We start from the raw sequence: 26,844 nt of genomic DNA, 5'->3' as shown, positions 1-26,844 counted from the left end.
ATTGAACAATAATGTTTGTTCAGAGATAATCTTTTTTTCTTTCTCCTGATCTTCTAAAAGCATATGCTTTCCCTATAAAAATGAATTGTGTTTAAATTCGTTTTATATTTGTGTTCATGTGTACAAAACGTCTAAAAAAGCACCATTTTGTCCGATTTATGTTTTATTACAAAAAAACAAAAATTAAACAAAATGATGTTTTTTTTGACATTTATTAGACATAAATACATTTCGTTTTTATAGAGTTTGAAAGGGAACTAAACCTTATGCACTAGAAATTTTGGGATATGTTTTATCGGCAATATAATTGTTCATTGAAAATGTCATGCTTTTCACGATTGAATGAATATTCATTAATCTTATGAAAGAAAAATTCGTGGTTAGTCATATTTATTGTACGGTTATCAGCAAATCAGACTTATATAAGGGAGTAGTCCCCCAGACCACAATTTCAAAACGAAAAATTACGAGATAAACGAATATATTTTTAAAGATTCTTTTTTACTTTACTGAAAAACGTGGTAACTTTATCGCGATCACCATGCAACATCCTACTCTCACTCGTTTCATTATCATCTTTTTCATAATTCTTCACATAGCTCAAGGTAAAACACCTTAGTATGCATAGAAAATTTTGATGATTTTCTGTTCTAATTGTTTTTTGTTTATTTAACAACCATAGCATACAAACTTACGGTTGATCTATCATTTTTCTCTGTCTGTCGTGTATATGTAACGGATTGTCATGGTAAAACTTTAAGAGATGCTGGATGGAAAAATTGTGATTCTGGTTATAAATGGCACTGGGATGAGGCACCTGAAACATATTGCTTGCATATATATCCTAAAACAAATGGAGACGATAATAGATGGTGTCAAGGATATAAAGATGACTGCATTTTCGTCACTGGTGATCCGGTTGGTTGGGAAATGTTTAATTGTGCAGGAAATAAATGCGATACGCATTAAATTAAAACTAAAATACTTTCAAATTTATTAGTATAACTTTAGATATATATATATAGTTACTAATTTTTAATTATTATTATGTGTTACGATTATTATTTTAAACTGTATTATTTTTGAAAACTTGCTTATATAATTTCTGCTTTTCAACTTACCAAGAATAAATGTTTAAAGTTATTTATAGAATATATATTATTTTTTTTTTTTTGTTATCGAATTTTTATAGCTAAGTGCCTGATTCATGGTTTGATTTGTGAATAATGGAGTAGCTTGTTCTTCGATTACAACAGAATCCTTGTTCTCCTCGTTGTTCGCTAACAATTTTCTCCTTATCTGATCAATTAAGAGAAATTTCCTATTATCATCTAATTCATCGGTCGAATTTAATATTTTCCTCTTCATATGATCCATTGTCTAATACAACCGAATCTGATCCAAACTCCATTATTTAATTCGTCGTTCGTAACATTTTGACGACTTTCATATAATAAGTATTTTTTTTCTTTCTAAAAATTTTTAAATCCTTTTTCATTGAAATGATTTTTATTTGATAATATCATTATCATTTTTTAGTTTTTGTTTGATACTTATTATATAGAAGTATGAAATCCTCTTTCCATAATAATATAGAATAATTTTTTTAATGATTGGATAATTTCATGAATATTTATATAAAAGTTAAAAAAATATCAATTTATTATATCAAAAAAGTCGTAGTCAAAAAAAAAAATATCATCACAATTTCATTTTATACTATTTAAGAAAGCAAACATTCCATACATATGCCCTAATTTATCAACCCTAAAGATTCTTATGCCGGTTGAACTTGCGATTCCGCGCAGTTGGCGGAGCGTAGATAAGCTTACTATAATTTTATTTTATATATAAGGGCACATAGGTTGCGCACAAAACTTTTATGAACAATGTGCGCTCTGCGCGCATAAAAATAATCTGAATTCTCAACACTGCTTACTAATCGTATTATTTACAGTAAATAAAGTAAAAAAGACTATACTTTAATTAATCAATTTCTAGAAAATTAATCGATAAGATTTTATATAAGGTATTAAAAGGAATAAAAATTAATTATTTTACATATTTTATTAATTACCTAATAAAATTTTTATTTGATTTTATTATATTTTGTATATACACCCTTTAATTTATTTTATCCATTATTGTAAAAATAAATTACGCCAATCAAGGCGGGCATGATGGGTTTTTCTATTTGTATGATTATCCTGTATTATCTAATTTTGTGATTGTTACAAACTGCAAAATATTTTTTTTAGCAAATTTTTCGAATAATTTGATTTTATCTTTTACCTTTTTTTTTTATCTAGATCAATCTATAGAACATTGCTAAAATTAATAACATGCCATATATGGTTACGATTTATATAACCGCGAATGCGAACTGAATTCCGGACATGTTCTTATGAGATTAATAAGATCGAAAAACTTGAACTAATATCGGTTATTTCTGCTTGGGGTGCAATTTTGTTTGGGTACCAGAAATAATACTCGGTTTGCTTTTAAAAGTTTCGTGATACGCAATTTTATTATAGACTATTTGAGTATAAATTAACTTATTCTTTAAGCTTTCTTTTTTTCCGATATCTAATTATCAAAGATTATATAGCGAGTTTAATAAAGTAATCGTTCATAAAGATTCCAACCAAAAAAATAATTTGTTTCAAATGGTTTTTTCGTTTTCATTATTTATTCTCAAAATCTGACATATGATTTAAATAAAATAAATAATTGGAGAAAGTACGGATAATAATGAATTTGGTTATGAAAAAAAAAAAATAAAAGAATGTTCTCTAAGCATTGTATTGGATATATATAAAATCTCGGTTACGGTACATTTCGCGAAATTCACTTCGGCACCAAAGTGCATTTTATCGTATATAAAACGTTGATTTTAAAAAGAAATCTTTTTTTCGGTCTTTTTTTTTAGACCAAATTTTTTTTTTAATAATATTTCTTTCAGTCTCTTTTTTTTCAATGATAATATTTTTTTCGGTTTTTTAAAACTGAGATTTTAATAATTTTTTCTTTCTATTTTTCTTAAAACTGAATTTTTAATATTTTTCGCTCCGGTTTTTTTAATTTTTTTTATTTACTATTTTTTTTTTTATTAACTTATATATGTATATTATTATTTATTTCATCATTGGAGTTAGGGAAATGGCCAATCGAAAAAGATTTTCATTCTTTCTGGATCGGCAATATAATCAAAATAAATTCTTTTTTTAAACAAATATGATTTGTAGTTAACCTAAAATAATAAAAATATGCCCGACCAAAAAAAAAATAAAATTTAAAAAATTTATAATTATAATATTAATATGGTTCTTATTATTAATAATTAGGTAACGTTTAGATTACCCTGTATAAATAATTTTGAATTGCGCGACGCGTGATTCGTCAACAGGGCGGACATCCTTATATCACCTTGCCGATCATTTGCCGATCTTATAGTAAATTGGGTGATATCAGACTTTAAAACTTCGGCCAAAGTCACAGAAGTTTGGCCGAAGCTTGAAACTTTTATGGGTTATAGTTTAACTGATTTAAAATCAATGGCCGAAGTAATCATTCCTAATTTTAGGTAATCAAGAAGTTATGGCTAAATTTATACTTGCAATTATATTTGTTATAATCTATATAATAAATAGAAATTTTCAAAATGCAATTTCTCAATCAATTTGGCGTAAAAAATTATAAAATTACTATCAAAATGTTTGTCTTGACGAGATGAATCTAAAAAGCTATAAAACATTAAATTTTAATCACTGGTTGTCACAATATCATTAAAATAATTTCAATTTTCTAATTATTATTAAAATTCAGCCCATTTTTGGGTTTTAGTTAATTTTTGGATTTGAAAACATTAATTTTCGGACTTTGGATAAATTTTGATAACAAATAAAATTTATATAGTTAAATTTGCAAAAAAATGGTATTTTTTATGTGATAATATTTAAAATAGATGATCGGCAAAATGATCGGCAATAATGTGATAATATGAGGATGTCCGCCCTGTTTGATTCGTCAGCGCCTATAATTATTATGGTTTGAATAACTTGATTTCTGTCGGTTCATGTGTATGTTCTGGTGGGGAGATTTTCATCGTGATACAGTTCCGGTTAATGACTTGCTAATCAGCAGTGCAATATCTTTTACAGATTTCATTTTAGGATGATGTGATCAGCTGCAGATCAATTACTGTACGTTGATGTTTGATTTTAAATCTTTTTTCGGTCTCTTTTTTTTAGACTGCTTGGATCATTCAGTCTTTTTAGACCCGATCTTATTTCTTTTTTTTTTAATATTATTATTTTTTTGGTCTCTTTTTTTAAGATTGGATTTTTTTTTAATAATAATATTTTGTTTGGTCTATTTTTCGACCGGATCTTTTTTAATATTATTTTTTTTCAGTTTTTAAAACCGAGATTTTAATAATTTTTCTTCCAATCTTTTTAAAAATGAATTTTTAATATTTATCATCCCTTTTTTTTCTTTATAATAATAATCTATACTAATACTGTATTTTCTTTTTGTGTAATTTTCTTATTTATCTTTATACATATTTTTTTTATCAACTTATATATGTATAGGTATATTATCGTTATTATTTATTTTGTCTTAGATCTACGGTAAGCATGATTTTTTATTTTAATAATTTTTTTCTTATTACTTTACTAATTTTTTTTTCTATTATTTCGTTCTTTCGTTCTTTCACCTCTTAGCTTTGGATTGGCGATATAATCAAAATAAATATTTTTTTTTAATTGAATAAATATGCTTTGTATGATTTTTTTAGTTAGGATGAGTATATTTTTTTTTTTACTTAAAAATAAAAAAAACGTGTATAAGATCTAATTTATCTAAATATAAAACCAAAATTTTATTGTTATATTGATTTAATCTTGTTTTTTTTTCTAAATTAAGATCAATAATTCTATGATAGTCAATTTTTTCCAGGACAGGTTTTAATTTTTTAAGCAAATATTTACCACTTTCTTTAATTCTATAAAATCTATTAGGAGCTTACTTCAGAAAATCAGAAAAAATACGCAAATTTTCTAATCTCTGATCATCACGTGATTTGTCCACGATCAAAACTTGAAAAATATATTAAAATATTCTTTACAATGAATATATAATAATACATTCAATAAATTTTTACATAAATATTATCGTTTTTTTTTATTACATCCTTCCGACCAAAGTAATCATAAAAATATGCCTAATAATTTCAATATAATTTCAATTAATATATTAATTGGCCTAAGATAAATAGACAATATTAGATTTTGCGCAAATTGCTAATACAATCGTTACATAGTTCTTTTATGCTAAATAGTTGATTAATATTTATTTTAGTTATTTATCTTATGAAATATATATATATATATATGATCAGATAAACTACTAAAAATAACGCAAAACAAACCCCTTATTTAGAAAAAAAGCCTGTTAAAAATACGCATTTTAATAACCTGAACATGGCTAAAAAATCCTCAGATTGTACGCAAGTCAATATCTAACCTTGTAAAATTTTTCTATGATGGCGACGCAATGATAATGCACCTTACCCCTTTTCCAACGTTATTATTTTGAGCATTTATTACACGACCAATGAAAAAAGCTGTAGGTGGTGAAGACGGATATACTATACCTCTTTAGCAACTGTATCGCATTAATATGCGACAAAGAAAATAAAATTCGCAGTTTATAGAATGTTATCAACATGGAATATGAACTGAAATAAATGAAATTTAAGAATTAAAGCGTTTAAGTCATAAAAAAGCAGCTGAAAATGGTCATACTATTTTATTATATGGCTCGGAGAATGTTATCAGGAACTGACGTTCGAATCATATAAAGAAGCGGCTCAAAATGATCATATTTATTCAACATTTCAACTTGGAGTTTGTTATCAATATAGAATAGGAACTGAAATGAATATTATTAAAACGAATGAATTATGCAAAATCCTTTTCCTTTAATCATACCATATATAACCAAGAAAATTCTATTTTAAATAAATTTTTATGAATTTTTTTTATTTACGTTTTTATGGGTAATTTTTAATTTTACGTATAGCGCTGCATACAGTACCCTTCAAATAGTACCGTGATTTCATAATATACGGGTCACCATCATTTTTACTACATGCCGAGAGAAATTCGGTAAGATTCGGTATAACAGAATACTGCTCCACTGTACTGAGTTGTCTCTCGTATGTCCCGCATATTATGAAATCAGCTGTAAAGTCAGATTTTGAATAATACCCCGGATACTAATCGTATTCCGGCTTGAAAAGTACCCGGTACTAATCAAATTAAAAAAAACTATTCAACTAGTATCGTTACACAATCAAAGCCACCCATTATTAATCCCATATGTTATCGTAATTTGTTCTTGTTCGTAATAACCAAAATAATTTTCATTCTTCCCTCTTCACATTCATTCTCTTCATCCTCTTCATCACACTTGTCCTCTTCTTCATCCTCCTCCTCATATTCCTTTTCCTCCCCTTCCCCATATTCCTCCTCCTCCTCCTCCTCCTCCTACTCCTCCTACTACTACTCATACTCCGCCTCCTCCACATTCTCCTCTTCATTTCCATATTCCTCATCATCATCGTTCTCTTTATCTGATAGCACTTCCACTTCATCATTTAATTGATTTGCTTGTTTGAGACGATCATTATTAAAAATCCAGTCATCTTCAGTTCCATCACGTTTATTAGAGATTCCACAGCATTTAAAAGATCGTCTAATCAAATTAACATCAACCGCGTCCCATGAATCTTTAACCAAATGTGCTACATTTTCATAAGAAGGTCTTTTGATTTTACCGGTAGGTGTTAACTCTTTAGTTTCTGCCATCCACTCATTGTAATTTTTTCGTATCTATAAGATGAAACAAAAATATTTAATTATTTTTTTTCTACAAAAAATTAAAAAAAAATAGAAGGGATCAGAGGTGAATTAGTTTACTACGTTCTATTTCTTAATTCAAGAAAATTACAAAGTAGGCCAGAATTTTTGATCCTATGTAATCTTCCTTTTCTGCAATAAAAAAATTTTTTATCGAATAATATTGTTTTTTCCACATTGAAAAAATTTCTCTTAGCTCAAATGCTTTTGAGCGTTTTTTGGATCATCATCTCAACATCTTTTCATAAGTTCTGCATAAGTTGTTAAGTTGTTGGAATCTTTGGACGTAAACCTTTAATTGCCATATTAACCAATTGATCCTTCTTGAATTCTTCGTAATGTAATTTACAATGCTTTTCTGGGCTCTCTTTAAATGTTCAGGTGTAATAAAAGAGGTTCCACCACTTAGAATTCTTGTTTTATTATAATTTCCACTTAATCCCAAATCACTAATAGCTGGAAAGTGAAATATGTCTTCGTCATTCATTAAAATATTATCACAACGAAGGTCCTGATGAATTACTCCTTTATCATGGATACTTTTGAGGGCACCTGATAATTCTTCTAATATTTTAACCGCTTATGCCAAGTGAACTTTTCATCATTAGATGTTTTCTTAATATAGTTGAACAAGTCACCATCGTTTGACCACATTATCACCATCATATACGAATTTGGGTTGGCTTTCGCAAGTCTTTCGTATCTTTCTTGTGAGTTCCGTATTATCGTTTGGGGATCTCGTGATTCCAAAACATAACACGTGAGTTTCGTGATTAAGTAGAAATTGACGATGGTTTCGAACCTATATATTAAAACGTTCATTAAAAACATTTTATTACTAATAGACTAAATTCACAGAATATTACCTCATCTAAAAATTGATTAAAGTCTTCTTGATTATAAAGTTTTTTAAAGCAATAGTTGTATTAGGAATATTTCCCCGATTCTTTCTATCGTATTATATTTAAGCCTAGATCCCTTAGTCCATATGCCTTTAAATATCCTACCAGGTCCACCTTTAGCTATATACTCAATATGTACGATCTCCTTATGGTCAATCCATTCGAGATAGCTTAAAGCCTTAAACTATCCGTTGCTTCTAATTGACTATTTGGATTAATTCATCAACTTCCGAATTACCACTTAAAATATCAGTTTGACAAGGTTTACACCAATCTTTAGCAACTAATGGATTGTAACACCTTATGTAATTGCCATTCAATATCGATCTGGGATAGTACAAGTTTGAAGTGTTAATTTCTCTGTTGTTCTTTGTCATATCTTCATATTTAGTTATAATTTCTTGTCTTGTTCCTTTCTTATTTAATATTAAGTTGTCTTGAATCGATGGCGCTAGTTTCTTTGTTATTTTCAACAATTTTTTATTATGCTATATATGAGCCGGATTTGAACTTTTCATTTTGATATTAACATTTGAAATCGTCATCCGAATTTTCATAACTTTTAATATAAAGATCATTATTCTTTTTCGTAAAAAGCTGTTTTGAAGGTGTATCAGTTTCTATGTTAACATCTGGTTGCTCCAATCCAAGATTTTTATCTTCGAAAAACAAGTTCGTTTGACTTGACATATCGAATTTCCTAAGTGTCTGGTTCGTCGTCGACTTAATTTGTGAGTAATGGAGTGATATGTCCTTCAATTATGACTTCATCATTTCCTCATTGTTCACTAACAAAATTTCTCGTTAATTGATCCATTAATAGTATTATTAAACGAGATTTTCTTATCATCATCTAATTTAATCGAATCTGGTCTAAGTTCTTCATTATTATTATCATCTAATCCCTTGTTTGTTTCTTTAAGATCTGAGCCAACAAAAATAATTTGATGAGTTCCACATAAGTTTTTTTTTTTGACTCATCATTCTTTTTTTTCGAAAAAAGCTGTTTTAATAATATATCGGCTTCTAAACTAGATTTTTTTTCTCGCTCGGCTCAAAATATTGAATTTCTGAAACGCCTGATACATCGTTGATTTGATTTTTGGATAATGGAATAACTTGTTCTTTGATTACAGAATCGTTGTTCGCTAACAATTATTCTCTTTATCTGATCAATTAATTATAATATTTCCTATCATCAACTAATTCATCAATCGGATCGAATTTAATATTTTTCTCTTCATTTAATCCATTGTCTGTCTAATTCAACCGAACCTGATCCAAACTTTTTGTTGTTACTATTATCTAATTTGTCGTACGTTTTTTTAAATCTGAGTTATTATAAACATTTTAACGACTTTCACATATAAGCCTTTGTTCTTTTCGATACTTCATCACGAATTTTTCCTTCAAAAAATTTTTTTAAATCCTTTGTCTTTCTCGTTTTCATTGAAATGATTTAACGTTATCATTTTTTTTAATTTTCGTTTTTGATACTTATTATTTTGTTAAACGAAATTAAATGTATATAAAGTATGAAAGCCTATTTCCATAGTATAGAATTTTTTTTTTTAATGATTGGATAATTTCATGAGTATTTAAATAAATATTAATTTATTATGTCAAAAAGTTGAAGTCAAAAAAAAAAAATTAAAAAAAATTTTTTACCCAATTTTCTTTTATACTATTTACTATTTAAGAAACATTCCATACATGTGTATACCCTAATTTACCGACCCTAAAATTCTTATGCCAGTTGTCGATTGTATTATTTGACGTATATAAAAAATTATTATTTTATTCATTGTCGTAAAAATAAATTTTTCTACTTGATTTATATTATTATTATACTATCCCTTAAACTGTTTTGCAGCCAAATTTGCCTGCAATTTTGTTTTTTAATTAAAAACACTTTTAAATATCTTAAAATATTTTATTACATAAACCAATATTTTTGTAATAAATTTTATAGTATTTTTTTCTAAGTAAAAATCAAAAAAAAAGTTCAATTTGATTAATGATTTTTTAAAAGTAAATGATCGACAAATTATAATCTTTTTATCCATTAACCCTAGAAATGTAAAATTACCACCATTTAATGCGTCTTAATGAGAAGAATCTGATAGAAATAAAATTGTCCTTCTACAAATATTATGTGACAGGATAACTTATAAAATCCAAAAATTTATAAATTAACATAACTTTTTATCTATCAATTTTAGAGTTATGATTTTATTACCATTAAATGCGCCTTAATAAGAGGAATCTAACAAATATAATTTCATCTTTCTATGATCACTAGATCTTAAGATATTTTAAAAATTCAAAAATTTTTAAAATTAATTTTAACTCCTACAGTTTAAGGGATATTTTCTAATAATTCACAAATTTGTGATTTAATACGAACAGTCACAAACTACAATACATTTATAAATTATTTATTTTTGAGAGTTATAAGAACCGATTTATCATTTAATTATTTTTCTTTTTTAGATTAACCACTTCGTTATAAGGTTACGATTTATATAACCGCGAATACGAGATATTAATTATGTGAAGCATGTCGATTTATTAAGACCAATGACTGAACCCTGGAAATGTTCTTATGAGATTAATAAGACTTTAGGTACAATTTTTTTGCGTACCAAATAATATTCGGTTTGTTTTTATAGGTTGCTTCCGGTGTCTATTTTTTTTGTTAAGTTTATCAAAGATTATACAGAGTTTAATAAAGTAAGCGTTCATAAAGATTTCAACCAAAAAACATAAATCTTATTATTTTAGGATCTTTTTATTAAAAATCGATATAACTAACGTGTATTAAAGAATAATTTGATTTTTAGATTTATTTCAAATTGTTTCGTTTATTATTTATTTTCATAACCAAATTCATTATTATCCGTACTTTGCTTCAATTATTTATTTTAAATCTAGTAATACTAATACAATTTAAATGAATTATTTGGCCTTTATATTAAAAATTTTTAAATCTTAGCCGCTGTCGCGATAAAATATTATTTTTATATTTTAGTAAAAACAAAATAAAAATCTATAGAACGATGAACGATTGGTGATTCTGTAAATAAGTAAATAAATAAGTATTATTATTACTTGTTAACAAAATAATATCATACCATAAATGGAATGTTTAACTAATCCGATAGAACATTTATACTTGTATCATACTTTTAAAATTTACTGACCTTAACAGTTAACGAATAACGATCAATTTAATAATACAAACGTTAATAATTGGTATTATATATTCACATCAACCAATTAAATAACATTATTTTCTAAATAATAAACATTTTAATTCTATGATAGTCAATTTTCAATCCCTGAACTACAAATAAAAATGCTAAAATAAGACTTTCTACGATTTTCTTTAACTTCAGTAAATCTTAAATTTATAGAAAGTATCAAATATAACAATAAAATACCATAAAAGAAATAAAAATTGTAAATAGAAAATTTCATAAAAACTATTTAAAATAAAGTATTTCCTTAACTAGTACAGTATGTTTTGTATATAATTCATTTGCTTTGATCATATTTATTCCGGTCCTTATTCATCAAAATTGATAAAATTATTAATAAGATCATTTTGAGCTGCTACTTCTTTGTAAAGTTCAAACGCTTTAATTACATTTATTTCAGATCCTATTCCATATTGATAACATTCTCCAAGTTTATGTATTGAAGTAATGTGACCTTTTTCAGCGGCTTTATTGTATGATTCAAATGCTTTAATTTTATTTATTTCAGTTCCTATTCCATATTGATAACATTCTCCGAGCTCATATAATGAAATAGTATGACCTTTTTCAGCTGCTTCTTTGTATGACTCAAATGCTTTAATTTTATTTATTTCAGTTCCTAGAAATCCATATTGATAACATTCTCCAAGATAATATAACGAACTAGTATGACCTTTTTCAGCTGCTTCTTTATATGACTCAAGTGCTTTGATTTCATCCTTTTCGGTTCCTATTCCATATTGATAACATCTTCCAAGCCAATATAATGGAATGGTATAGCCTTTTTCAGCTGCTTCTTTATATAATTCAAACGCTTTAATTTTATTTATTTCAGTTCCTATTCCATATTGATAACATTTTCCAAGTTCATATAATGAAATAATATAGCCTTTATCAGCTGCTTCTTTATATAATTCAAACGCTTTATTTTCATTCCTTTCTGTCCCTCTTCCATATTGAAAACATTCTCCAAGTTCATATAATGAAATAGTATAGCCTTTATCAGCTGCTTCTTTATATAATTCAAACGCTTTAATTTCATTTATTTCAGTTCCTATTCCATATTGATAACATTCTCCAAGTTTATGTATTGAAGTAATGTGACCTTTTTCAGCTGCTTCTTTATATAAATCAAATGCTTTAATTTTATTTATTTCAGTTCCTATTCCATGATTATAACAATATCCAAGCTTAAATATTGAAGTAATATGACCTTTTTGGGTCGCTTTATTGTAAAATTCAAATGCTTTAATTTTATTTATTACAATTCCTATTCCATATTTATAGCATTCTCCGAGTTTATATATTGAAGTAATATGACCTTTTTCAGCTGCTTCTTTGTAAAATCCAAATGCTTTAATTTCATTTTTTTCCGTTCCCATTCCATATTGATAACATTCTCCAAGCTCATATATTGAAGTTATATGACCATTTTGAGCTACTTCATTATATAATTCAAATGCTTTAATTTCATTTTTTTCAATTCCTACTCCACGTTGATAACATCTTCCAAGATCATATTTTGAATTAATATGACCTTTTTCAGCTGCTTCTTTATATAATTGAAATGCTCTGGTTTCATTTTTTGTAATTCCTATTCCGTACTGATAACAATAACCTAGATGATGTATATTATTCGGAGTTTCTGATTGGTCACTATACTCTATTTGCATGTTTATTTCTTCGCTATCTTGTAACTCGAAAGGTGATTGAGGACGTTGAATAAAATGTTGTGAAGATAATATATTACCATTCCGATCTTCACTCATATGGCCACCATTAAAATTGTTAATTAATTGTTGCTGTTTGGGTTGTGATTTTGCATTACTCGGTGCTTTTGGACATTTGTCAAGGTGGGCTTGCATTCGTTCAGGAACAGCTCGTTGATAATTTTTGCAACAGTATTTACATTGTACAGGAGGATGCGAGTTATTACTTTTAACTACAGTCTTGAAATGTGCCCAAACGTGACCTTTCTTTCTCTCTTTTCTTATCATCTGATATTTAGTTTCTTATTTGGTTGTTTGTAAGAAAATAAATATATTCAGCGATAAAAAAAATGAATGGTTATATATACAATTTACGCTAGTGAAACAATGGAAATTTCGTGTTAGAAAAAATATAACGAAAGAAATGGTTAATTAACCATTAATACAAACAAAATGTTTAACTATTAAAAAGGAAAAGGAAAATTGTTTAACCGGTTAATTAACCGTACTGTAATAATAAATATATGGCTCAGTTAATTAACTTTATTTTAAATTAGGAAACTATGAAATGTTACACTCTCCCATAAATTGAAATATGTAAGAATTATTGGAGCATTACATTTAAAACATGGTTGTAAATACTATATGATGTTTTTTTTTTTTAATTTCCATGTGAACAAAGTCACGATACAAATTACAGGGATAAATACTATATGATGCAGCTTTTCCGCAGAAAAAATTAATGAACGAGGTCCGTTGGCGTGATAAAAAAAAATTACCGATACTTCCAAATTTGATTATAATCAGGTTTTTATATTTTTTTATGGAGATAACTTCGGTAACTTAAGTACTTAACTCAATGAAGTGACACAATATCTTTCAATTATGTTAAAAAAAAAATTCACGTAACTAGTAAGTACCAGGAAAATAAAGTTATATTTATGTTGGGAAAATTTTTCATTCAAGTGTTACTCATTTCCTAAAACTTAGTTGTAATGTTTCAATTTTGCATCGATTGGCTATTAATTAATCTATATCACGCACGAGTTTGGACTGCACCTTTCGATTATGGCACGTTTTGGAAGCTTAGATATTATTAAATTTATTGGAAACATCAAAATTTTGTATCGCTTAAAAGAATGGTTTTGTTTAAAAGACATAAACTTGTGATAAAGAATTCATTTTGTTTAATTGAATAAATTTTTTTGTATTTTATTTAAAGATCAATAATTTAAATTCAAATTAAACATAACTTCGACTGGTTATAAGAAACCATTACTGCGAAAACGAGTCTCTGAAAAATTAAGATAAACTCTACAAACGAATAAAAGGTGTGGATACATGGAGAAATTTGATAATGTGAACAATATTTGAAATTTAGAAACAACATAATGAAACCACCTGAAATTAATCTATAGGACCGTCTGCAGTTTTTGGAAAATATCCGATAGAAATTTCCGAAAGCTAAAGAAATTGTTGCCTCAGGTGGCGGTTTCTTTGCTAAGCTGATGGTGATTTACTCAGCTATGTACCCACAGTCATCAGGAAATTTTTTCCACCAAAAACCAAATACCCTGTGACAAAAATTCCACATATTTCCGAACTAATCCATTTGGAATTACGTGGATCGATCTACCTAAAAATTCCATGATGCGTGGCTACTTGTTCTTAGCAATATAATTCAAATTAATATATAATAGGGTCTTGGCAACGGAGGAGCAGTGAATTCAGCTGTTTCCAAATCTTTTTCTCATTCTGCTCGCTTTCAATTATCTAACAAATAAATCTTCATTATTACTATTCGAATTTCAAATTAACCGTTGAAAGAGAAACTTCATCAAAAGGTCCATGTGTTTAAGAAAATAAAAAATTAATTAATGATAATAATTTAAGTATAAAGAATATAAATGAAAAGTTCCTTACTTTACTCACTTTTTTACTTTTTATGAATTAGTTTACTGGTTCTATTTCTTGATTTCCAAGAAAATTACAGAGTAGGGCAGAATTTTTGATCCTATTATCCTATGTAATCTTTCCTTTCTGCAATAAAAGTTCGAATAATATTGCTTTTCCCACATTGAAAATATATATGCTTTGGGCGTTTTTTTTTTGGATTATCATCCCAACGTCTTTTCATAAGTTCTGCATAACTTGTTGGAATATCTTTTGAAGTAAACCTTTAATTACTATATTAAATTGTAATCTAAGTTGATCATTCTTGAATTCTTCGTAAGGTAAATTACAACAACCAATTATCCATACGACTATAAATATCAGATGCTGTTGTAACTTTTCTGGATTTTCTTTCAAATGTTCAGGTGCAATAAAAGATGTCACGCCAATTAGAATTCTTGTTTTATTATAATTTCCACATAATCCCAAATCACCGATAGCTGGAAAGTGAAATATATCTTCGTCATTCATTAAAATATTACCACAATGAAAATCATGATGAATTACTCCTTTACCATGAATACTTTTGAGGGCACCTGATAATTCTTCTAATATTTTTAACCGTTTATACCAAGTGTACTATTCATCATTAGATGTTTTCTTATTAACAAGCAAGTCATCATCATTTGTCCACATCATCACTATCATATACGAGTTTAGATTGGGTCTCTTTTTAGCATCTTTCTTTAGCCATTCGTATGGAGATCTCGTGATTCCAAAACATCTCAACACGTGATTTTCGTGATTAAGTATAAATAGACGTGGTTTCGAACCTATTATTAAAACGTTAATAACATTTTATCACTAAATAAACTAAATTCCGGAATATTATCTCGTCAAAAAATTGAATTAAAGTTCTCTTGATTATCAAGTTCTTTTAAAACGATAGCTGTATTAGGAATATTTTTCCAGATTCTTTCTGTCGTATTATATTTAAGTCTAGGTCCCTTCCCACATGCCTTTAAATATCTTGCCCAATCCACCTTTAGTTACGTACTCAATATTTACGATCTCCTTATGGTCAATCAATTCAAAATAGTTTAAACTATCCGTTGCTTCTAATTGACTATTTTGGATTAATTCATCAACTTCCGATTACCACTCGTCCAATTCTTAAAATTTTGTTTAAAAATATCAGTTTGACAAGATTTACATCAATCTTTAGCAACTAATGAATTGTAACTGTCGTTCAATATTCGATCTGGGATAGCATCTATAAAAAAGTTCTGGAAAAAAACTCCGATAAATGATCATTTTTCTAGTTATTATTCCGAAGAAACTCAGACACGTGATCATTTTCTTAAATTTTTTGATATAGTACAAGTTTGAAGTGTTAATTTCTTGTTGTTCTTCGTCATCTCTTCATATTTAGTTATAATTTTCTTGTCTTGTTAAGTTCTAGGAACTTTCATATTTAATATCACATTGTTTTGAATCGATGACGTTAGTTTCTTGTTATTTTCGACAATTTTCTTATTATGCCATGAGCCGGATTTGAAGTATTAATATTTGAAATCGCATCCAAATTTTCATAACTTTTAAAATGAAGGTCATTATCTTTCGAGAAAAGCTGTGTATTAGTTTCTTGACTTAGTAACATATCGAGTTTCCGAAGTGCCTGACTTAATTTGTGGACAATGAAGTGATATGTCCTTCAATCACGACTCCATCATTTCCTCATTGTTAACAAGATTTCTCGTTAATTGATCCATTATTATTAAACGAGATTTTCTAATTATCATCTAATTTAATCTGGTCTAAGTTCTCCATCATTATCATCTAATCCCTTGTTTGTTTCTTTTTAAGATCTGAGCTAACAAAATAATTTGATGAGTTTCACATAAGTTTTTTATTATTTACCATCCCTTCATATTTATAATTTTTATTCTTGAATTAATCTGGTAGAATAAGTTCCAGAAGCGTTACTTTAATTACTTCTTAATATTAGATTGTTTCTCATCGAAAGCTTAATTTGCTGTTCTTTATCATCTCTTCATATTTAGTGACAATTTTCTTATTGTATTTCAAGCCAGATTTACAGTATATCTTATTTGACACTAAGATACGAAATCGTAAATTTTGATCCGGAGATTCTTTTTTTTTTTCGTTTTAATAGGATATCAGCTTTTAAACTAACATTCAATTGTTCTAGTTCAAGATTTTTTTCTCGCTCAGCTTAATTCCGAAATTCCTGATACATCGTTGATTTGATTTGTGGATAATGGAATAACTTGTTCTTCGATTATAGAATCCTTGTTCTCCTCGTTGTTCGCTAACAATTTTTAATCTGATCAATTAATTATAATATTAAGCGAAATTCCCGTCATCATTAAATTCATCAATCGGATCGAATTTAATATTTTTTTCTTCATTTGATATATTGTCTAATTCAACCAAACCTGATCCAAACTTTCATTATTACTATTATCTAATTCGTCTTTAAAAACCTGAGTTAATATAAACATTTTGACGACTTTCGTATAAATTTTTTCTTTTCGATCCTTTCATCATGAATTTTTCTTTCTAAAAATTTTTTAAAATCCTTTGTCTTTCTCGTTTTCATTGAAATGATTTATTTAACATGTTTTTTTTTATTTTCGTTTTTGATACTTATTATTTTGTTAAACGAAATTAAATGTATATAAAAGTATGAAAACCTATTTCCATAATGTAGAATATTCTTTTAATGATTGGATTGGATAATTCCATGATTATTTATATAAATATTAATTTATTATGTCAAAAAGTCGAAGTCGAAGTCAAAAAAAAAAAAAAATTTTTACACAAATTTTCTTTTATACTGTTTTACTATTTTAAGAAACATTCTACCCCTAATTTACCAACCCCTTATGCCGGTTGTCGATTATGAACATACCTATTAATCGTATTATTCATAAGTACAAACATGTGGAACTTTAATACAATAAAAAACGATTAGAGATAAAAATAATCAAGTAATCTCTAAAAAAAATTCTTAAGAAAATTAACCGAAATTTAACGGGTCAAGATTTTTATAAGGAATAAAATTCTTTATTATATTTTTCTTGTCTCTATTAATCATCTACTAATAAAAAAATTTTATTTTATTTTATTGTATTTTGTATAAAACTGGTATATATAAAACTAAAATTATTTTATTCATCGTCGTAAAAATAAATTTTTCTACTTGAATTATATTATTATTACTGTATTCAATAATTCACAAATTTGTGATTTAATACGAACAATATTTATTTTTGAGAGTAATACGATTTATCATTTTCTTTTTTTTAAAAAAATAATGATCAGATATTTACACGACTCGATGGATTTCAATATATTATAGATAAAATTTTATTGAATCAGAAGGATTAAAATTAAAAACATGCCATTAGATTAACCACTTCGTTATATGACCGCGAATACGAGATATTGACGATGTGAAACATGCCGATTTATAAGATCAATGACTGAATTGAAATGTTCTTAATGTTCTTGAGACTAATGAGATCAAAAAATTTTGAACGAAAATCGGTGATTTCTGCCTGGTTAGACGCTAGGTAAATAAATAATACTTGGTTTATAACATTATTGTCAAGTTTATTACAAACTACATAAGTATAAATTAACTTATCTTTAAGCTTTCTTTTTTCCGATGTCTATTTTTTTTATTGGTAAGTTTATCAAAGATTATACAGCGAGTTTAATAAAGTAAGCATTCACAAAGATTTCAACCAAAAAAAATATAAATCTTATTTAAAATCTTTTTATTAAAAATTGATATAATGTATATTGAAATTATTATGATTATAAAGAGTAATTTGATTATTACATTTATTTCAAATGGTATTCATTATTTCTCCAATTATTCGGTTTTAAATGAATTATTTGGTTTTTATATTTAAAATTTAAAATTGTTATGTCAGATTTTAACCGCTGTCGCGATTGATCGATGCAAATTTTATTTTACGCGATAAAATATTTATTTTATATTTTAGTAAAACAAAAGTATTATTGATAAAAAATTTTATAGAACAATTAGTAATACTGTAAATAAATAAATAAATATATATATATTATTAACTTGTTAATAAAACAATACCACAAATTAACTGAATGTTTAACGATCCGATGATAGAACATTTTATTTATATATAGTACTTACACTTTTTAAATTTTCTAATCTTAATATTATTATAATGATAGTATTATATTTAAATAATAAATTTACATCAATCAATCCAATATCATTTTGTTCTTTAATAATTCTATGATAATAGTCAATTTTTTTACCAGGACAGATTCAAATATTTACCACTTTCTTTAATTCTATAAGATCTATTAGGAATAAAATTTTCAGTTTCAGTCCAATAATCTTTATTGTTCATTAATGCGGAAATAAAGCATTTGAAACGTATCGTTGTCAAAACGTTGGTATCACGTGGTTTTCAGATTAAACTATTACGGTATATTTTTTAAAATAAAATTTGCTTATACAATATCTTTTTAAAAATTATATAACTTAGAATCCTGTAAGAATTTTATCCGTAATTTCTGTAAAACTCCGTGAATATAATACATTTACGGAAATAACATAGAATAAAAAAACCATATTAGATTTTTTATAGGGATTGATAATATAGTCACCCTCAATCCTAATTACAAAAAAATTAATCAAACAAAGAATTTTGGAATTTTGGCCACAATTTTTAAATCTACAGTATATTAAATACTAGACTTTAAAGTCTAAATAATAACTCGAACTTCGATATACCACTGTATATACCGATTTATATATATCCCATCCAAATTCAAAAATTCCTACAATTTTCTTGGTGATTAAAACTTCAGTAAATCTTAAATTTATAGAAAAGTATCAAAATATAACAATAAATACTATAAAAAGAAAGAAAATTTGCAAATAAAAAATTTATCTTAAGTGTTTTGTATATAATTCATTTGCTTTGATCATATTTATTTCGGTCCCTATTCCAAATTGATAACAATCTCCAAGTTTATACAATGACTCGTAACCACCAAATTCATCAACTGCTCTTTTATATAACTCAAATGCTTTGTTTTCATCTTTTTCAGTCCCTATTCCATATTGATAACATTCCCCAAGCTCATATAATGAAATAGCATAACCTTGTTCAGCTGCTTCTTTGTGTGACTCAAACGCTTTAATTTCATCTTTTTCAGTCCCTCTTCCATATCGATAACATTCCCCAAGCTCATATAATGAAATAATATAACCTAGTTCAGCTGCTTCTTTGTATGACTCAAACGCTTTAGTTTCATCTTTTTCAGTTCCTATTCCATATTGATAACAATCTCCAAGTTTATGCAATGACTCGGAATCACCAAATTCATCAAATGCTTCTTTATATAACTCAAATGCTTTGTTTTCATCTTTTTCAGTCCCTATTCCATATTGATAACAATCTCCAAGTTTATTCAATGACTCGGAATCATTAAATTCATCAACTGCTTCTTTATATAACTCAAATGTTCTGTTTTCATCTTTTTCAGTCCCTATTCCATATTGATAACATTCCCCAAGCTCATATAATGAATTAGCATGACCTTGTTCAGCTGCTTCTTTGTATGACTCAAACGCTTTTATTTTATGTATTTCAGTTCCCATTCCACGTTGATAACATCTTCCAAGCTCATATAACGACATAGTATGACCTTTTTCAGCTGCTTTTTTGTATGACTCAAATGCTTTAGTTTCATCTTTTTCAGTTCCTATTCCATATTGATAACATTTTCCAAGCTCAAACAATGATTTATGATTACCTAATTCAGCTGCTTCTTTGTATGATTCAAATACTTTATTTTTATTTATTTCAGTCCCTCTTCCGTACCGATAACATTTTCCAAGCTTGTGTATTGAAGTAATGTGGCCTTTTTCAGCCGCTTCTTTGTATAAATCAAATGCTTTAATTCTATCTATTTTAGTCCCTGTTCCATTGCTATAACAATATCCAAGCTTAAATATTGAAATAATATGACCTTTTTGAGCCGCTTCTTTGTATGATTCAAATGCTTTATTTTTATTTATTTCAGTACCTATTCCATATTGATAACATTCTCCAAGCTCATATAATGAAATAGTAAGTCCTTTTTCAGCTGCTTCTTTATATAATTCAAATGCTTTATTATTATCTTTTTCAGTACCTATTCCATATTGATAACATTCTCCAATCTCATATAATGAAATAGTATGACCTTTGTTAGCTGCTTTTATATATGAATCAAACGCTTTAATTTCATTTATTTCAGTTCCTATTCCATATTGATAACATTCTCCAAGTTTATGTATTGAAGTAATGTGACCTTTTTCAGCCGCTTCTTTATATGAATCAAATGCTTTAATTTTATCTATTTCAGTTCCTGTTCCATGATTATAACAATATCCAAGCTTAAATATTGAAGTAATATGACCTTTTTGGGCCGCTTCTTTATAAAATTCAAATGCTTTAATTTTATTTATTACAGTTCCTATTCCATATTTATAACATTCTCCAAGTTTATATATTGAAGTAATATGACCTTTTTCAGCTGCTTCTTTGTAAAATCCAAATGCTTTAATTTCATTTTTCCCCGTTCCCATTCCATATTGATAACATTCTCCAAGCTCATATATTGAAGTTATATGACCATTTTGAGCTACTTCTTTATATAATTCAAATGCTTTAATTTCATTTTTTTCAATTCCTATTCCATGTTGATAACATCTTCCAAGATCATATTTTGAATTAATATGACCTTTTTCAGCTGCTTCTTTATATAATTGAAATGCCCTGATTTCATTTTTTTCAATTCCAATTCCATACTGATAACAATAACCTAAATGATGTAAATTACGCGGAGATTCTAATTGGTCACTATACTCTATTTGCATGTTCATTTCTTCACTATCTTGTGACTCGAAAGGTGATTGAGGACGTTGAATAAAATGTTGTGAAGATAATATAGTATTAGCATCCTGATCTTCACTCATATGGCCACCATTAAAATTGTTAATTAATTGTTGTTTGGGTTGTGATTTTGCATTACTTGGTGCTTTTGGACATTTGTCAAGGTGGGCTTGCATTCGTTCAGGAACAGCTCGTTGATAATTTTTGTAACAGTATTTACATTGTACAGGAGGATGCGAGTTATTACTTTCAACTACAGTCTTGAAATGTACCCAAACGGGACCTTTTTTTCTCTCTTTTCTTATCATCTGATATTTAGTTTCTTATTTGGTTGTTTATAAGAAAATAAATATTTCCAGCGAATTGAGGCGATAAAAAAAATGAATGATTATATATAAAATTATACAATTAACGCTAGTGAAAAAATGGAAATTTCGTGTTACAAAAAATATAACGAAAAAAAATGGTTAATTAACCATTAATACAAACAAATGTTTAATTTAACCATTAAAAAAGAAAAGGAAAATTGTTTAACCGGTTAATTAACCGTACTGTAATAATAAAATATATGGCTCAGTTAATTAACTTTATTTTAAATTAGAAAACTACGAAATGTTACACACTTATTTTTTTTTTTGGATAATCGACCCCATTCGAAATAAATATAGTAAGAATTATTTGAAAAAATTAATGAACGAGGTCCGTTGGCGTGAGAAAAATTAGTGTAATTAACATCAAACTATTCATAAAAAAAAAATCACCGATACTTCCAAATTTGATAATCAGGTTTTTTATGGAGATAACTTCGTACGAATATAATTAACTCAAATGAAGCGACACAATATCTTCCAATTATGTTATAATAAAAAAAAATCATATAATCACGTAACTTTGAAGTATCAGGGAAATCGATTTATAGAGTTTTATATGGGAAAATAATAATTTTTTTCGTTCGTGTTGTAAGCATTTGCTAAAACTAGTAATGTTCAATTTTACATTAATTAATTAATCTATATCACGAGTTTCGACTTCACCTTTCGATTATGACATGTTGATGTTTCAAGAAACTTATTATTAATAGTTCAAATTTATTGGAAACATCAAAATTTGTATCGCTTAAAAGAATGGTTTGGTTTAAAAGACATAAACTTGTGATTAAGAATTCACTTTGTTTAATTGAATAAATTTCTTTGTATTTTACTTTATTTTATGAAAGATCAATAAATTTAAATTCAAATTAAATATAACTCCGACCGGTTATAAGAAACCATTACTGCGAAAACGAATCTCTGAAAAATTAAGATAAACTCTACAAACGAATAAAAGGTGTGGATACATGGAGAAATTTAATGTGAACACTATTTGTAATTTACTGAGAAACAAATTTGGACATACATAATAAAACAATCTGGAATTTATCTATATATAGGACCGCCTGCAACTTTTAGGAAATGTCCAATAGAAAATTTCCGAAAAGTAAAGGGATAGTTGCCTCAGGTGGCAGTTTCTTTGCTAAGCTGATGATGATACTCCCATAGCGGTTACTTGTTCATAGCAATACACTAACTCATATTCCATATACAGTAAGGTCTTGGCGAAGGAGGAGCAGTGAATTCTGCTGTCTCCAAATCTTTTTCTCATTCCGCTCTTACTGGAAGGGTAACAGATATTCAATTCTCTAACAAAGAAATAAAAGATTCGCGTTTTCATTATTATTATTCGAATTTTCAAAATTAACCGTTGAAAGAGAAACTTCATCAAAGGGTTTGCATGATAAAGCATTATTTCCTATGTGTTGTAACAAAATAAAAAAAAAATATTAATTAATGATAATGATTCAAGTATAAAGAATATAAATAAAAAGTTCCTTACTTTTCTCACTTTTATTACCTTTTTTATGAATCAGTTTACTACGTTCTATTTCTTGATTTTCAAGAAAATTACAATATAGGCCAGAATTATTGATCTTATGTAATCTTTCCTTTTCTGCAATAAAAAATTCTTTATGGTTCGAATAATATTGTTTTTCCCACATTGAAAATATGTTTCTTAATTCAAATGCTTTTGGGCGTTTTTCTGGATTATCATCCCAACATCTTTTCATAAGTTCTGCATAAGTTGTTGGAATATCTTTTGGTATCTTTGGACGTAAACCTCCAACTGTTATATTATATTCTAATCCGAATTGATCATTCTTGAATTCTTCGTAAGGTAATTTACAACAACCAATTATCCACATAATGATTCCAAAACTATAAATATCTGATGCTGTTGTAAACTTTTCTGGATTTTCTTTTAAATGTTCAGGTGCAATAAAAGATTTTACGCCAATTAGAATTCCTGTTTTATTGTAATTTCCACATAATCCCAAATCACCGATAGCTGGAAAGTGAAATATGTCTTCGTCATTCATTAAAATATTGCCACAATGAAGATCCTGATGAATTACTCCTTTATCGTGGATACTTTTGAGGGCACCTGATAATTCTTCTAATATTTTTAACCGTTTATACCAAGTGAAATTTTCATCATTAGATGTTTTCTTAATATAATTGAATAAGTCACCATCATTTGCCCACATCATCACCATCATATACGAGTTTAGTTTGGGTCTCTCTTTAGCATCTTTCGCATCTTTCTTTAGCCACTTTGCGAGTTCCGTATTATCGTTTGGGGATCTCGTGATTCCAAAACATCTTAACACGTGATTTTCGGTATTAAGTAGAAATTGACGATGGTTTCGAACCTATAGATTAAAACGTTCATTTTTTTTATTAATAACATTTTATTATTAAATAAACTAAATTCCGGAATATTACCTCGGCTAAAAATTGATTAAAGTCTTCTTGATTATTAAGTTCTTTTAAAGCGATAGTTGTATTAGGAATATTATCCCAGGCCCTTTCCGTCGTACTATATTTAAGTCTAGGTCCCCTAATCCATATGCCTTTAAATATCTTACCAAATCCACCTTTAGTTATATACTCAATATTTACGATCTCCTTATGGTCAATCCATTCGAGATAGTTTAAACTATCCGTTGCTTCTAATTGACTATTTTGGATTAATTCATCAACTTCCGAATTACCACTCGCCCAATTCTTAAAATTTTGTTTAAAAATACCAGTTTGACAAGACTTACACCAATCTTTAGCAACTAATGGATTGTGACACCTTACGCAACTGCCATGCAATATTCGATCCGGGATAATACAAGTTTGTGTTAATTTCTTGTTGTTCTTCGTCATCTCTTCATATTTAGTTACAATTTTCTTATTATATCGTGAGCCGGATTTGTATTTCATTTGATCCGAATTTATATCGCCTTTAATATGAAAATTATTTTTTTCGAGAAAAGCTGTATTAATAGGCGCGTCAAGATTTTTATTCTCGGAAAAAAATTCGTTCGACTTAACATATTGAATTTCCAAAGCGCCTGATTCATCATTGTTGACTTGATTTGTGGATAATGGAGTGATATGTTCCTCAATTATAGATTCATCATTTTTCTGATTGTTCACTAACAAGATTTTCTCATTATTTGATCCATTAATAGTAGTATTATTAACCGAGATTTTCTTATCATCATCCAATTTAACCGAATCTGCCGAATCTGGTCTAAGCTCATCTAATCTCTTACTTATTACTTTAAAATCTGAGCCAACAAAAATACTTTGATGAGTTTCACGTAAATTTTTTTCTGACTCCTCATTCTCTTTTATAACATCATTGTTATCAACTAATTTCTTGTTATTATTCTTTACCACCCCTTCATATTCAACAATGTTATTCTTGTCTTGAATCAATCTGGTAGGATAAGCTCCGGAGGCGTTGCTTTTAATTACTTCTTCATATTTAATATCAGATTGTTTCTCATTACCTTGAATCGAGGGCTTTAATTTCTTGCTGATCTTTATCATCTCTTCATATTTAATGGCAATTTTCTTATTGTATTCCAAGCCAGATTCATATTTCATTTTGGCGCTGTGATATGAAATCGTAAATTTTTGATCATCCTCAGGAACAGATCCGTTCGACTTAACATGTCGAATTTCCGAAGTGCCTGATTCATCGTTAACTTGATTTGCGGATAATGGAATAATTTGTTTTTCGAATATAAAATCCTCGTTTTCCTCGTTGTTTACCGACGATTTTTTCTCATCATCTGATTCATTAATTGTAAAACTAGTCGAGATTTTCTCATCATCATCTAATTCATTAATTGGATCAAATTTAATATTTTTTCCTTCATCTGATTCAATATTATTATTATCTCCTAATTCATTGTTCATTTCTTTCAAAATTTTTTTCGACCCTTCATTATTATTATCCCTCTTGTAAATAAAAGGTTTATTAAGAAGTGAAATAGGAATTTTTCTTTCTAGAAAATTTTTTTTAGATTTTTTTTTAAATCTTTTATCATCATCATCATCATCATCTAATATAACATTAAATACATTATCATTCTTTTTAAAAAATGAAAATGATATAGAATTATTATTCTTATTTGATAAATTATCATTTTTTAATTTTATTTTTATATTTTTTTCATTTTCATTTTTTTTATTGTTATTATTATTGTTATCATCATCATTATTTTTATTCTTTTGATTGTTATTATTATTATTATTATTATTATTATGAAATTTTTTTATTCCTATTTTAACAGAATTGTAAGTGAATTTTATAAAATCTTTTTTCATCTTATAAAATCTTTTAATGATTCGAATGATTTTCTTTTTTTTTTAACGAAAAAAAAATGGTTAAAAATTTCTGATTTTTCTTTGGTAATTTTATCATTTCATCGGTTATTTTATATAATAATAATAAATAAAATAAATAAAATAAAAAAATAAAATTTGTCAAAGAAAATCGATCATTCTTTTTTTTTTTCTTTTCTATTTTAAGAAATAAGAATACATAATACCCTAATTTTTTGCTAATCCCTAAAAATCTAATGCCGATTAATTTTGGTAAACTATTACCAAATGTTACCAATTTAGCGGAGATCATTGTTTAAAAAATTTAATAATCGAAAATCATAAATCTAGACAATCTAGACAGAAATCGACATACAATCACATTCATACCTCTTAATTAGTTTGAAAGTACTAAAAATTACTACGCATGGAACAATAATTCCGAATGAGATTTATTTATAGAATTAATGTGATTATTATTTACTGAGCCAT

At 27.0% G+C, this 26,844-nt stretch overlaps 5 protein-coding genes across 6 annotated transcripts; 1 reads left to right on the top strand and 4 right to left on the bottom strand.

Moving 5' to 3' along the window:
* Window positions 1-541: 541 nt before the first annotated feature.
* OCT59_001180 (uncharacterized protein) lies at window positions 542-969 on the top strand (the record flags this gene model as incomplete). The annotated part of the gene is made up of 2 exons (XM_025326242.1): window positions 542-605; window positions 683-969. 2 exons carry the CDS (start codon window positions 542-544, stop codon window positions 967-969), a joined length of 351 nt encoding a protein of 116 aa, XP_025177085.1.
* Window positions 970-11,393: 10,424 nt separating this feature from the next.
* On the bottom strand, window positions 11,394-13,082 carry OCT59_001179 (uncharacterized protein; the record flags this gene model as incomplete). The annotated part of the gene is made up of 1 exon (XM_066139365.1): window positions 11,394-13,082. One exon carries the CDS (start codon window positions 13,080-13,082, stop codon window positions 11,394-11,396), a length of 1,689 nt encoding a protein of 562 aa, XP_065988775.1.
* A 1,845-nt stretch (window positions 13,083-14,927) lies between these two features.
* Window positions 14,928-15,218, bottom strand: OCT59_001178 (uncharacterized protein; the record flags this gene model as incomplete). Its single annotated transcript, XM_025318047.2, has 1 exon — window positions 14,928-15,218. One exon carries the CDS (start codon window positions 15,216-15,218, stop codon window positions 14,928-14,930), a length of 291 nt encoding a protein of 96 aa, XP_025177087.2.
* Window positions 15,219-19,656: 4,438 nt separating this feature from the next.
* Window positions 19,657-21,960, bottom strand: OCT59_001177 (uncharacterized protein; the record flags this gene model as incomplete). 2 transcript variants are annotated; one of them, XM_066139364.1, is made up of 2 exons in its annotated part: window positions 20,682-20,704; window positions 20,802-21,960. In XM_066139364.1, the coding sequence occupies 2 exons, from the start codon at window positions 21,958-21,960 to the stop codon at window positions 20,682-20,684; spliced, it is 1,182 nt and encodes a 393-aa protein (XP_065988774.1). The 2 variants fall into 2 exon arrangements, with proteins under 2 accessions (XP_065988773.1, XP_065988774.1); XM_066139363.1 differs by having other exon boundaries at window positions 19,657-21,960.
* Window positions 21,961-23,330: 1,370 nt separating this feature from the next.
* OCT59_001176 (uncharacterized protein) lies at window positions 23,331-26,471 on the bottom strand (the record flags this gene model as incomplete). The annotated part of the gene is made up of 3 exons (XM_066139362.1): window positions 24,472-26,471; window positions 23,525-24,398; window positions 23,331-23,440 (listed from the first exon to the last, which is right to left on the bottom strand). Exons 1-3 carry the CDS (start codon window positions 26,353-26,355, stop codon window positions 23,331-23,333), a joined length of 2,868 nt encoding a protein of 955 aa, XP_065988772.1. The 5' UTR covers window positions 26,356-26,471.
* Window positions 26,472-26,844: the final 373 nt, after the last annotated feature.

The sequence above is a fragment of the Rhizophagus irregularis genome, chromosome 1 (genome assembly GCF_026210795.1).
Source record: "Rhizophagus irregularis chromosome 1, complete sequence".
NCBI lineage: Eukaryota > Fungi > Glomeromycota > Glomeromycetes > Glomerales > Glomeraceae > Rhizophagus > Rhizophagus irregularis.
This window is presented reverse-complemented; position numbering and strand designations above follow the sequence as displayed.